This window comes from Drosophila innubila (genome assembly GCF_004354385.1).
Source record: "Drosophila innubila isolate TH190305 chromosome 2R unlocalized genomic scaffold, UK_Dinn_1.0 1_C_2R, whole genome shotgun sequence".
NCBI classification, from domain to species: domain Eukaryota; kingdom Metazoa; phylum Arthropoda; class Insecta; order Diptera; family Drosophilidae; genus Drosophila; species Drosophila innubila.
The window spans coordinates 12630861-12644492 of NW_022995374.1; the positions used below are offsets into that span (position 1 = coordinate 12630861).

Genomic DNA, 13632 nt, shown 5'->3' on the forward strand with positions numbered 1-13632 from the left:
TCTCGATTCAGAGACAACTGAGACATGTCCAGAACTGAGCACATTGCATGTAAACTTTTGTAAGCTTATCTGCAATTCAGTTAGTGTATTTTATATTATTTGCAGCACTCATTGAATTATGCGCTTCACAAAATATAATTTTATATTGGTAAAGGGGTTATAAAGCTCTTATAATTAATATTGCACTTGAATCTCTCCCGGAATATTCCGGTAGAGTCTTCTTAATAGAATTATCAAACACAAAATAATGCACTCGATAAAGTTCTATACTTATTATTTTACTCCGGAATGTATTTCAGGGTGACATACTAGTCGAGCCACTTATTCAAACTTAGTAATCATGAATCATTTCTATAACATGCAAGATTATTACTATTCAAACACTGCAATCTACATGCATTTTATTATTTTTACCTATTTGGAATTTATAACTTCAGCGCTTTGTAGACACAACACTATTCAAACAGAAAGATGTAACAGACAAAATTCATTAGTAAATCCACATATATTTTTTGAACATTCTAATATTTATAAAGAAATTTGAAAACTTAATACTTATTATTAATTAGATTTGGCTTTTCGCTGCTTTTTGCCGCTGCCTCTGAGCAAACGAATTGCGAGCATAAGAAGAAGAAAACCGCCCAAAGCGATAACGATAACAAAAGCAATGACATCCAGCAGATAGAACTGATACCAAGTGAGTTCCAAGCCAGCGGATTTCATATGCGGAGCACCCTTGTGACGTATGACATACTCTATCCAATAGAGGGCGTTTTTGCGTGGCTCTAGCGGACGATCGCGAAAGATGCGTGAGACGCGCGTAATATTGTCCTTATAGCTGACATTGTGGATCAACTGGAGCAGTGAGTGGGTCAACAGTTCCTCAGTGATCGACTGGAAGTGCAAGCTGATGGCATAACCACCCAGAACAGCCTTGTTCATATTGAGATGCTTAGAAATATAAAAGAGAGAGAGAGAGAGAGTAAGGAAGGAATTATTGTGCAACATAAAATATACAATTTTTAAGAAATTAATTAAATTTTCTTTTCAATAAAAATGTACTTAATTTTTTTGAGTATCTAACCTTAGAATATACGATATTATTTTATCTAACCAATTGTTTTTTTTTAATGTGGTCTTAATAATAAAGCTGATTAATTAATTTATGTTACCTGATCACAGTAGAAGGGTATGCCCAGCATGGGCACCGCATAGTGTACACCCTCCTGAGTGCCAAAAAGTCCGCCGTGTGTAATAAAGACTTTGACATTGGGATGTGCCAAAATATCCGCCTGTGGCAACCACTTGCGAATCATGATATTCTCTGGCAATTTTCCAATTGATTCGTCCTCGAATTTCCACAGCACTCGCTGTTTAAGGGAGCCAAAGACCTTAAGGAATAGGCGCAGCATTTCTTGTGGCATTTCCTTGCTCTGCACATTGCTGCCTGAGAGGAAAGCAGAAGAAGAGAGTTGAGAGTTGAGAGTCTGGTAAAGATTGTTCAGCCGACTGCACACTTGCCCAGGCTAAAGAAGATGGCGCCATCTGTTGCCCCGTCGAGGAAACTTTGCATGTCGTGAGGCAGCTGCTTGGGTGGATAGATATGCATGCCACCCACCGGGACCATTGAATCCACCGTGGGACGTGACGTTGTCAGTGGTGCGTGACTGTTCAACAGCATTACCGAGATTTGCGTTTCCATGAACTTGACCTTTGGCACCTCGGCTGCAGTTGAACCCACAAAACACCCATTTTGATTCAGCTTATTCATGCAGCACTCATTTCGACTCACCCAGCACATTGCCAAAATACTGTTCCGTTATCGCGTCCATTTTGGGAAAATAATTCCACAAGCGATCCATGTCCTCATAGAGCGATTCGTAACTGTTGCTCAACCGTTCCCAGAACGACATGCGATCGGTGAAGGGCATAAAACCATGTGGCACAAAGGACCAGGGTGTTATCAGGCCCATCATTTGACTCATATGATTCTCATAGCCCAATGTGCTGGTGCTAACAATGGGTATATTGTACTTATAAGCCAAGGCCAAGAAGGCCTCCTGATAGAACTGTTCGGCCAGCAGCAGATCGAATACACCCTCCGTCTGATTGGCATGGATTAGCGACTGCACCTTCGGCTGACGTAGAGCATGTTCCGTTGTCTTCAGTCCGATAATTTCCAGCATTTTCAGAAAATCGTGGTTCTTCATGCGCGTCAGATCAAACAGATGCTGTACGCCAAATGCCAGTTTCACTGTAGCAACAATTAAAGCAATTATAAAAAAAAACTGTTTCTATATGTCATAGCCAAGTTTCACTGTATCTCTGTATTTTTATTAAAATATAATGTAAGAATTAAAAGACCTAAAAATGAGCAAGATGATGTTAACTGTTTTAAATGGCATACAGCATTATGCAACATGTCTTAGCACGTTCAAGCATGCACAAAATTGTAGAAAAGGTCAATACCGCAGTTGTTTATCAAAGTTTAACTGCACTGTAGCTTAATTTACATTGGAATACGCGATAAGAATCGAATTAACTAATGCTGAGTACGATTATCTCATCGGAAAACACATTTCAATAACACTCAGCATGACTTTGCAAGTCTAAACAGGTCTGAGCACGCGTCAAATTGAAAGGTTTAATAGTGCTACTACTCACCATCATGCCAAAAATCGTAGACTGGTTCTATAAGCAATTCCGTATAGTTGCTTCCCAATTTCTGCGATTCGAGGGAAAATGCAGCAATCATTGTCACTTGATGTCCATTCTCGATGAGTTCTCTTATCAAAGCCGTGTGCATCATATAGTGACTTTTGCCTAGGCATTTACGAGAATTTCAGAGTTAAAATGACTAAATTGCATTACAGTAAAACACTGTTGTTCACCTGGAAACGCATAGACAGCGAGTATTTTGGCACTAGACACAGGTCTAATCTGTGGCAGAGTTGCAACCGCAAAACAAAGCAAACTTACACTTAAATGAGACAATTTCATTGCGATTCTCTGATGCAACTGAGTATTTGAATACAAATTTATTTAAATAGCAATTGATTGTTCACTTGTCACAACGCATCAGTTGCATATAGAATAATAATAATAGTAATCAATTTAATTGAGTACATATGCAAAATTCGCAGTTTATTTTAGAATTTTATTTGACAAAGTCACAATGAATTGTCGAAAAACGAGTTTGTTTTAAAGCTAATTAAACTGTGATTATAAGCACGCAACTACAGTATTTTCATTTGGTAATTTTGTTTTCTAATTGCGAAGAGTGTTCGGGTTATTTGCAAGTCGTTGTCTCGCAGTCGCCAATATAATACTGACTACAGATCGAGATGCACAATTCAATAAAAGCTGCTCAGTTGACAGCAGTTGTTGTCGAGTGAAAGAGACAGAGATAGAGCGAAAAGATTAGAGTGCTTACACTCATTTGATATATGTATGTAAATTTATTGTAAAACGTGTCGAGATTAAATGCAAAAAATATACATATGTATCTATATGCAGTTTGAAGAGGATTTAATATATTTACTGTAACATAAGCTGAACTTACTTTGCATTCTAGTAATATCAATACATTAACTATTAACTAGAGTAAAGAATTATAATGGAATATTCGGTCTATATTAATTTATAGTTTTCTTTCAAAACAGCATTAAATTATCAGCCAAATACATATTTATAACTTCTTTCCAATTTAAAGTGTATATCCAGTAAGGTTTTATTGTTTTAATGGAAAAAAACTGTCAAATGCTTCAACATTTTTGAGCTGAAAGACTTACCTCTTAATTGATAAATATTCCCCCAATAAAATAATCTGGTATAAAAGAAAAATACGAAATAAATTGTAGTGTATTTATTAAGATTTTTAAGCTGATAAAGAAGCAGTTTTTGTTTGTAAGTACTGTACATCATGCAATATTATTAATATTATTATTAAAGTTATTACAATATTATTAGTTAATAATTATAATATATTATAAGGATATTTTAATTCGATTTTGTCGCTTTCTACATACAAAAATCACATTCGATTGTGTTTGTGTAAAATGTGTGTATTGCAAATGTTGAATACTCGTATTTTACCAATTAACTTGATATGCTGGCAATTAACAAACTCGTTTATCCACAATTTTCCACTTTGAGTGCAGCAAGATGTTATTTAAAATTTTAATTTAATTTTCAATTTAAGTTTCCGCTTCGGCTTATGCACAAAGTTGAAGCAATTTGTGGCGAGTTGTTTTTAGGGGCGGCATGGAAAATGAGGATGTGATAGTGGGGGGAGGGGTTGGTCGGGGAATATTGCTTAAGTTATTAGTCTAGGCCTTAATCTAAGGGTCTTAAATGAAATCCAATTTATTGTACGTGTGCAGGACGTCAGAGTTCCATGAAATGTGGCTAATTGTGGCTTCGTTCGTTGCTCCATCGTTGTGATAAATATATAACTGACTTGGGAGCCAGCAAATGTTGCACATTTGATGGCCCACAAATTGCAAGGCAACACACACGAATATCTAACCATATGAAGAGGCTAAGACATATGGCATCGTGTGTGTGTTTGTGTGAGGGTGTGTGTGTGGGAGTGTGAGTGTGAGTGCGCCTGATTTCCTTCATGTGGCTTTTCGAACAAAAAGTAAACAGGAAAGAAAAACACGAGCTATCATAAATAATTCCAGCTCATAACTAATACGCTCCGTTGGCCAGGGACTTGTGCACGTGCTTGGCATCCTTGCATGCTCCTTGGCTTCCCTGCTCTTCTCATCAGATATACTTGGATATGTAACGCTTCTGGACAAGTCGGCCAGCCTTTCTCTTGAGTATGGTGAAGCGTATTAACTGCTAATCGCTGAAATGCGGCGACTGTGGCGGCACTCGTGGATACAACTGATAAATGACATGAAAAAGGAGCAGAAGCAGAAGCAGAACATGTGTGTTGATTAGCTGCGCTCGTTTGGCAGTATCATGAAATGATGTTGCACTTACCCCAAGCAGATTACGTGGCACGTAGCCCTCATCGCCAGTGGCATTACGTGCCCACCACCATTCATTCTCAGCATCGTCGCCTTTGCGCAACACGATCAGCGGCTCATTGACGTGAAAACTCAATTCATCGCTATTCTGCGCCTCATACGAGAAAACCGCATAGACATCGCCATTGTGCAGGATGCCCAGCTTTTCCTGTATGCCTGCAAAGCCAGAGAGAGGGGGAGATAAATATTTATAAATTTTATATGTATTGCAGAAGCTGTATCGTATTTGATAAACCAACTAAGGATTTTATTTATTAACTATTTAAGAACTTAAATATTTTCCCTATTGCATAGTGACAATTAAAGAAATTCTACTTTTTTATACGTTATTATAATATATTACAATATATTACACAATATTGTAGATAGATTGGCTTATATTAAAATATATTTTATTGAAAACATATTCATCAGCTATATTTTTTTTTGAACTTTTTTTGGATTTTTTTTTGTAAATAATTTGTAATTTCATGACAACCTCTCGATAGCTTGACAGTTCCGGAAAAAAGTGAAAACAGACATATTTATAGTTCTAGCCATATTATTCTTAGCGTTTACTTACTGTACAAATACTCCGAGCAGCCATCGAAACCTTCTTCGTCTTCCTCGCACTTTTCCGCTGGCGTCTCGTGATCGGACAACGTTGAGGCGAATAAACAGGCGCCACTCTCCACCAGAAACTTGACCATCGATAAATTGTTGCAACTGGCGGCGCAGTGCAAAGGCGTCCAACCATCCGAATCCTGGGCATTCACATCGCAGCCAAACTGCACAAGGAATCTGCAAGGGAATTGACATTAGCAAATGGAAACAATTGGTTGAAAATGCACAGCTAGGAGATACCCTAGGATCACACTTAGCATCGAAATTAAGATCCAGAGAAAAAAAATATTTTTTAACGATATTAATAATATTTTAAAGAGGATTGAATTTAAAGGCCAAATCATAAACAAAATGACATTCCGCTTGAAAATCGGTTGAGTTTTGACCAAGTTATGAATGTTTGAAGTCGGTCAAACCCTTGATCTAACAGCTTTACAAGTCAAAATTTTTGTTCATTTTCATATGATTTTTTACAGAAAAATGAAAGGTCTTAAAATCAAGTTTAAAGTGTCGTTTTATGCTATTTACGTTATAAGGAGTTGATTAAATGTGAAAACTTGAGATTTAAAATTTTTATTTTTTCAAAAATCAAAGGGGGGAGTCTATGCTTAAAAATCAAAATCTGGGGGAAAACTATTTTTTTTTTAAATCGGATAAATTTAAAATGCAGAATGAATTAAGAGGCCAAATCATAAACAAAATGACATTCCGCTTGAAAATCGGTTGAGTTTTGACCAAGTTATGAATGTTTGAAGTCGGTCAAACCCTTGATCTAACAGCTTTACAAGTCAACATTTTTGTTCATTTTCATATGATTTTTTACAGAAAAATGAAAGGTCTTAAAATCAAGTTTAAAAAGTCGTTTGATGCTATTTACGTTATACGGAGTTGATTAAATGTGAAAACTTGAGATTTAAAATTTTTATTTTTTCAAAAATCAAAGGGGGGAGTCTATGCTTAAAAATCAAAATCTGGGGGAAAATTATTTTTTTTTTAAATCGAATAAATTTTAAATGCAGAATGAATTTAGAGGCCAAATCATAAACAAAATGACATTCCGCTTGAAAATCGGTTGAGTTTTGACCAAGTTATGAATGTTTGAAGTCGGTCAAACCCTTGATCTAACAGCTTTACAAGTCAAAATTTTTGTTCATTTTCATATGATTTTTTACAGAAAAATGAAAGGTCTTAAAATCAAGTTTAAAGTGTCGTTTTATGCTATTTACGTTATAAGGAGTTGATTAAATGTGAAAACTTGAGATTTAAAATTTTTATTTTTTCAAAAATCAAAGGGGGGAGTCTATGCTTAAAAATCAAAATCTGGGGGAAAATTATTTTTTTTTTAAATCGAATAAATTTTAAATGCAGAATGAATTAAGAGGCCAAATCATAAACAAAATGACATTCCGCTTGAAAATCGGTTGAGTTTTGACCAAGTTATGAATGTTTGAAGTCGGTCAAACCCTTGATCTAACAGCTTTACAAGTCAAAATTTTTGTTCATTTTCATATGATTTTTTACAGAAAAATGAAAGGTCTTAAAATCAAGTTTAAAGTGTCGTTTGATGCTATTTACGTTATAAGAAGTTGATTAAATGTGAAAACTTGAGATTTAAAATTTTTATTTTTTCAAAAATCAAAGGGGGGAGTCTATGCTTAAAAATCAAAATCTGGGGGAAAATTATTTTTTTTTTAAATCGAATAAATTTTAAATGCAGAATGAATTAAGAGGCCAAATCATAAACAAAATGACATTCCGCTTGAAAATCGGTTGAGTTTTGACCAATTTATGAATGTTTGAAGTCGGTCAAACCCTTGATCTAGCAGCTTTACAAGTCAAAATTTTTGTTCATTTTCATATGATTTTTTACAGAAAAATGAAAGGTCTTAAAATCAAGTTAAAAAAGTCGTTTTATGCTATTTACGTTATAAGGAGTTGATTAAATGTGAAAACTTGAGATTTAAAATTTTTATTTTTTCAAAAATCAAAGGGGGGAGTCTATGCTTAAAAATCAAAATCTGGGGGAAAATTATTTTTTTTTTAAATCGAATAAATCTTAAATGCAGAATGAATTTAGAGGCCAAATCATAAACAAAATGACATTCCGCTTGAAAATCGGTTGAGTTTTGACCAAGTTATGAATGTTTGAAGTCGGTCAAACCCTTGATCTAACAACTTTACAAGTCAAAATTTTTGTTCATTTTCATATGATTTTTTACAGAAAAATGAAAGGTCTTAAAATCAAGTTTAAAGTGTCGTTTTTTTTTAAATCGAATAAATTTTAAATGCAGAATAAATTTAGAGGCCAAATCATAAACAAAATGACATTCCGCTTGAAAATCGGTTGAGTTTTGACCAATTTATGAATGTTTGAAGTCGGTCAAACCCTTGATCTAGCAGCTTTACAAGTCAAAATTTTTGTTCATTTTCATATGATTTTTTACAGAAAAATGAAAGGTCTTAAAATCAAGTTTAAAGTGTCGTTTTATGCTATTTACGTTATAAGGAGTTGATTAAATGTGAAAACTTGAGATTTAAAATTTTTATTTTTTCAAAAATCAAAGGGGGGAGTCTATGCTTAAAAATCAAAATCTGGGAGAAAATTATTTTTTTTTTAAATCGAATAAATCTTAAATGCAGAATGAATTTAGAGGCCAAATCATAAACAAAATGACATTCCGCTTGAAAATCGGTTGAGTTTTGACCAAGTTATGAATGTTTGAAGTCGGTCAAACCCTTGATCTAACAACTTTACAAGTCAAAATTTTTGTTCATTTTCATATGATTTTTTACAGAAAAATGAAAGGTCTTAAAATCAAGTTTAAAGTGTCGTTTGATGCTATTTACGTTATAAGGAGTTAATTAAATGTGAAAACTTGAGATTTAAAATTTTTATTTTTCAAAATCAAAGGGAGTCTATGCTTAAAATCAAAATCTGGGGAAAATTATTTTTTTTTAAATCGAATAAATTTTAAATGCAGAATGAATTTAGAGGCCAAATCATAAACAAAATGACATTCCGCTTGAAAATCGGTTGAGTTTTGACCAATTTATGAATGTTTGAAGTCGGTCAAACCCTTGATCTAGCAGCTTTACAAGTCAAAATTTTTGTTCATTTTCATATGATTTTTTACAGAAAATGAAAGGTCTTAAAATCAAGTTTAAAGTGTCGTTTTATGCTATTTACGTTATAAGGAGTTGATTAAATGTGAAAACTTGAGATTTAAAATTTTTATTTTTTCAAAAATCAAAGGGGGGAGTCTATGCTTAAAAATCAAAATCTGGGGGAAAATTATTTTTTTTTTAAATCGAATTAATTTTAAATGCAGAATGAATTAAGAGGACAAATCATAAACAAAATGACATTCCGCTTGAAAATCGGTTGAGTTTTGACCAAGTTATGAATGTTTGAAGTCGGTCAAACCCTTGATCTAACAGCTTTACAAGTCAAAACTTTTGTTCATTTTCATATGATTTTTTACAGAAAAATGAAAGGTCTTAAAATCAAGTTTAAAGTGTCGTTTTATGCTATTTACGTTATATGGAGTTGATTAAATGTGAAAACTTGAGATTTAAAATTTTTATTTTTTCAAAAATCAAAGGGGGGAGTCTATGCTTAAAAATCAAAATCTGGGGGAAAATTATTTTTTTTTTAAATCGAATAAATTTTAAATGCAGAATGAATTTAGAGGCCAAATCATAAACAAAATGACATTCCGCTTGAAAATCGGTCCAGTTTTGTTAAAGTTATGACAGTTGGAAGTTGGTCAACTCTTTGACCCAGCAACTTTACCACAACCACAAATTATATCAAAACGTTTTTTAGTTAAATAAAAATCAAATAAATATACTTTATATGTTCATTGATGCCTGCACAAAGTTATAACACCTTATTTTTGTTAAGTGCAGGGTATCCCATGAAAGAGTACATTTCTAGATTTGAGATTTTCAACTCACTTGACTATGTCAAAGTGTCCGGCACAGATGGCATTATGCAGAGCCGTGATGCCCTCGTCGTTGGCTGCACTGGGATTGGCGACCTGCATCGCCGTCTTCTTCACCAGCTCCAGTTCCCCCTCCAAGCTGGCATCCAGCAACAAAGCCAAAGGATCAAAGCTCACACGACGCGCCAATTTTGGTTTGTTGACAGCGCGTTCCTTAATGTTGTTGTTGCTGTTGTTGCTGTTGTTGTTGTTGCTGGTTTCAGTTTGTGCTGTTGCGAGGGTCATTCGATCCGTTTCATCCACGCTGGAGCTGCTCTGTGAGTTGCTGTTGGGCGAGTGTTGTGGCGACTCCACAGAGTTGCCTCTGTTCGCCTCTGGACGCAGCGGCTCCTTTTGCTGCGTTTCCGGTTTGCGTTGCAACAGCTGCTGATTGGAGGGCTTTGCCACGCCTCCGCCAAGGCCTATGGGCGTGGCAGCCTTGAGTCTGGGCGGCTGCTCGAACAACGGCTGTTTGCGTATGGTTAATGGCTTGGCTTTAATTGGCAAATTGTCATTGATGTTTAACGATTGCAGTCCGAAACTTGGCTGTGCTTTACCAGCAACTGTTGCTGTGGTAACAGCAGCAGCAGTAGCAGCAACTGTTGCTGACAATTCGCTGGACTGTGACTCTGTGGGCGACATTTTACTTGGCTTGGGTGGCAGAGCGGGACGGGGATCAGCGGGTGGCGACACCACGTTGGGCGCCACACGATTCACTTTGGGGCTGTAGGTGATCATCTTGGGAATAGCGCTGTTGTTGTTGCTGTGGTTGCTGTGGCTGTTGTTGCTGCTGCTCATTGATGTGGGCGCCACGCTGCTGATGGGCTTGCGTGGCGGCACTGCCACCTGCACTTGCAACGGCTTTGTGGCCACCGATTTGCTGACTGCCCCAAGTGGCATGCTGTGCACCGTCAGCTGCTGTTGCGTGTTGCGCTCGGAGAGCGTCTCACTCGTCACCGATATCTCATTCTTTTTCGCCGCTTCCTGCTGCGCATCCTTGCCACAACTTGTTGCCTGTTGGTTCAGCTTGTTGATCAGCGCGGAGGCGGAGCTGCTGTTACTGCTGGAAATGCTCTTGGGTATCTTGGATTGAATTGCTGAACTTGCAGTTGTGGCAGCTGTTGTTGCTGTTGTTGCTGTTGCTGCTGCCTCTGTTGCTGCTGCCGCTGCTGCTGCCGCTGCTGCTGCCGCTGCTGCTGCTGCTGCCTCTCTGTCCCGCTTTTTGGGTCCCACTTCAGCGTAGATGTGCGTCGTGCTGTCCATGGCCTCGTTTTGAGTCTGTTTGCGCAACTCCGCCTCCGTTTTGACCTTGTTGCTGCTGTTGTTGTTGTTGCCACCCGCCGTCAGCAGCTTCTTGGCCAACTTGGACTCATCGCTCTCGCTGCTGCTGCTGCCAACGGGCGTTGCAGGCGCCACACTCCCCGCACCAACACTATTGCTGCTCGTGGGAAAGAATCCTTGACCCTGAGTCAACTTAACGTGGCTGTGACTCAAGTCCTGTATTAGCTGATTCTGTTGATTCGTGTTGGCCGTTGCTGCCGCATGCTTCAGCATGTTGCCCGCGTTCAGATAGCTCGCTGTTGTTGTTATCGTCGACTTTTGTGGCGTGTGTATGAACGGCTCGACGGCGGCAACATTGACGCTGCCACGTGCAATCGCACGCTCTGCGGCACGTCCAGCAGCGGCGGCAGCAGCAGCTGCTGCCAGTTGGTTCACCTGCTTCTGCAGCAACTGTTGCTTGAGTGCGGCCACGCCTCCATGCTTGGACATGGGATTGGAGGCGGGTGTTGCAGGTTGTCGTTGGTGTTGTTGCTGCTGTTGTTGCTGTTGAGCTGTTGCTGCCAGCAATTGAGCTGATTGAACATGCAATTGTTGCTGTTGTTGTTGTTGCTGCTGCTGTTGCTGCTGCTGCTGCAGTTGTTGCTGCTGTTGTTGCTGTTGCTGCTGCTGTTGCTGCTGTTGCTGGTGATGTGTGTTGGCCTGCTTCTTGCGCTGCAGACGTGTCTGCAACTCGTAGATGCGTTGATCCACCGAACGCAGCTCCGCTTGACGTTGTTGCAACGCCTCACGTTGCATGTGCAAACGCGCATCCTGTTGCAAGGACAACTGATTGCGATACTGCAAAGCCAAAGGCAACGGAAACGAAAAAGGAAACGGAAATGCTTAATTAGCCCTTTGTGTTCACCTTTTTCTACACTCTTTTTCTCTCCTTCTCTCTCTATTGCTTTCTCTCTCTTCACTTACCATCAATTCACGTCGCAGCTTCTCGAGTTCCCGTGACGCCTGTGGCGGCAATGCTTGTGTTGCCCCATTGCCGTTTGTGGCCAACAAATTGACCGGACAACGTCGGTCGCGTCGCAGCTCCTCCAATTGCCGAGTTAACGCCTCCACTTTGGCCACCGCCAGACTGAGCTCCTTCTCCTTCTCACTGAAGAGCGCCCGAATCGAGTCCAAGTCATTGCCTAAGCACAAGGGTTAAATGAATTAGTGGCCATAACTCAGAAGCCAACTAGGCAAAGAACGTTGCCCTAATTGCAACCATTCAATTATTCCTCAAAAAATGAAATGTTCTTTTCCAGTACTAACAAAAAATGTAATGACTATGAAATCTCAAATTGTTGCTAAGTATTTTTGAAAATATTCCAAAACTATTCTAATAAGAAAATTTAATCTAACAGTATTAAGCTCAAATACTATAAATATTTAATATATTTTAATATATTAATATATTAATAGTATTAGAAGACTGTTAACTTTATTTTCAATATCAAAAGTACAATATTTGGAAAATAATACTTAGCTTACAAAAATACTGAAACTTGTTTTGGGTATTTAAGGATTTTTAGTTTAGTTCATTTTCTTATATTGTGATACTTTTTATTATTTTAACAAATTAATTATGTATCAAGTTTATCAAAATTTATTTTTCCTACTATATATATGCAAATAAAGTTAAGTTGTCATTATAAATTTTTAATGCTAACCCAAAAATATAGAATACTTTCAATTTTGTAGTCAAATTTAAATGTTATTTTATGCTATTTATTGTCTTATTTAATGTGATTTACATTAGAATTACTTTTTCTGATGGCAAGTTCAGAATGTAGTTGAAACAGATAATTAAAGAGCAGCAGTTTTTCACTCTCCCTCTTTCTCTGTCCTTCACACTTTGTAACAACTGTTTCTCACATCTCTAATCAAAATGTTATATTAACCAGCCAAGTTTTGGGGCCTTCATCAGCCTTAATCGTTAGCATATTTCTGTAAATTCGCTCATCAACATTGTGGCACATTCCCGCATTCCCACACCCCCGGAATTATCATCTGGACACATATGTATGTCCTCCTGTTGTATCCTTAACCAAAGGTCTGCGCATCCTGCGGCTGCTGTCTGAACTAATTATCACCAAACATGGCGCAACTGAAACCTCATTAACATAACGCCTTTTGCAACTGTACAAGTATGTGTGTGTGTGTACGGGTGTGTGTGGTTGTGTGTGTGGTTGTGCGTGTGTGTGTGGTTGTGCGTGTGTTGTGGCATAAATCGACGATGGCCAACAACAATATGAACAGTTACAGCGATATCATCTTTGCCAGACTGACTCAAGAGCTCACACTACAGGCAATCATAAAGGACAACAAGCAAGAACGCTCTAGACGAGTGTGCTCGACTGTGAGATACCCTGTGCTCAGCCATAAAATATCTTTAAACATATCGTTATTATTCGATTTTGACAATACGGAATTGATGAAGATTTTTAACTTTGTTCTTATTTATTTAAAAAAAAAAAACTAACTTTTAATTTTAATTGTTTCACCAAATGGGGTATATTGTAATATTCCCCATTAATATTATGGATCAAAAACATTTTATCTGTTCAATTAAATACGTTTATGTTTTTCTATATATAATACTATATGTACCAATACTTACTCAACAAGCAATTCCTATCAAATTATTTTGAAAACACCGTTAAACCGCGATTTGAATATGCTTTTAATTAATA

General features: G+C 37.3%; 2 protein-coding genes across 2 annotated transcripts in view; both read right to left on the minus strand.

The window, feature by feature from the left end:
* Nucleotides 1-525: 525 nt before the first annotated feature.
* LOC117785773 (UDP-glucuronosyltransferase 2B13) lies at nt 526-3077 on the minus strand. The gene is made up of 6 exons (XM_034623997.1): nt 2892-3077; nt 2665-2823; nt 1793-2254; nt 1522-1725; nt 1173-1447; nt 526-951 (listed from the first exon to the last, which is right to left on the minus strand). The coding sequence occupies exons 1-6, from the start codon at nt 2998-3000 to the stop codon at nt 562-564; spliced, it is 1599 nt and encodes a 532-aa protein (XP_034479888.1). The 5' UTR covers nt 3001-3077; the 3' UTR covers nt 526-561.
* A 771-nt stretch (nt 3078-3848) lies between these two features.
* The window catches only part of LOC117785771 (apoptosis-stimulating of p53 protein 2), a 46075-nt gene continuing 36291 nt past the window's right edge, over nt 3849-13632 (minus strand). Inside the window, exons 4-8 of the mRNA XM_034623992.1 lie at nt 11870-12087; nt 9600-11743; nt 5602-5819; nt 4993-5195; nt 3849-4893 (exon numbers count right to left, since the gene is read on the minus strand). Of these exons, the coding sequence (XP_034479883.1) occupies nt 4849-4893; nt 4993-5195; nt 5602-5819; nt 9600-11743; nt 11870-12087 (2828 nt within the window). The 3' untranslated portion in view covers nt 3849-4848. The remainder of the gene's footprint in view (nt 4894-4992; nt 5196-5601; nt 5820-9599; nt 11744-11869; nt 12088-13632) is intronic.

Coding starts and splice junctions, on each gene's coding strand:
- LOC117785773 (XM_034623997.1), bottom strand. CDS start 3,000: ATGAAATTGTCTCATTTAAGTGTAAGTTTGCTTTGTTTTGCGGTTGCA. Junction 2,824..2,891: donor CGCTGTCTATGCGTTTCCAG/GTGAACAACAGT, acceptor GTAAATGCCTAG/GCAAAAGTCACTATATGATG. Junction 1,726..1,792: donor GTATTTTGGCAATGTGCTGG/GTGAGTCGAAAT, acceptor GTTCAACTGCAG/CCGAGGTGCCAAAGGTCAAG.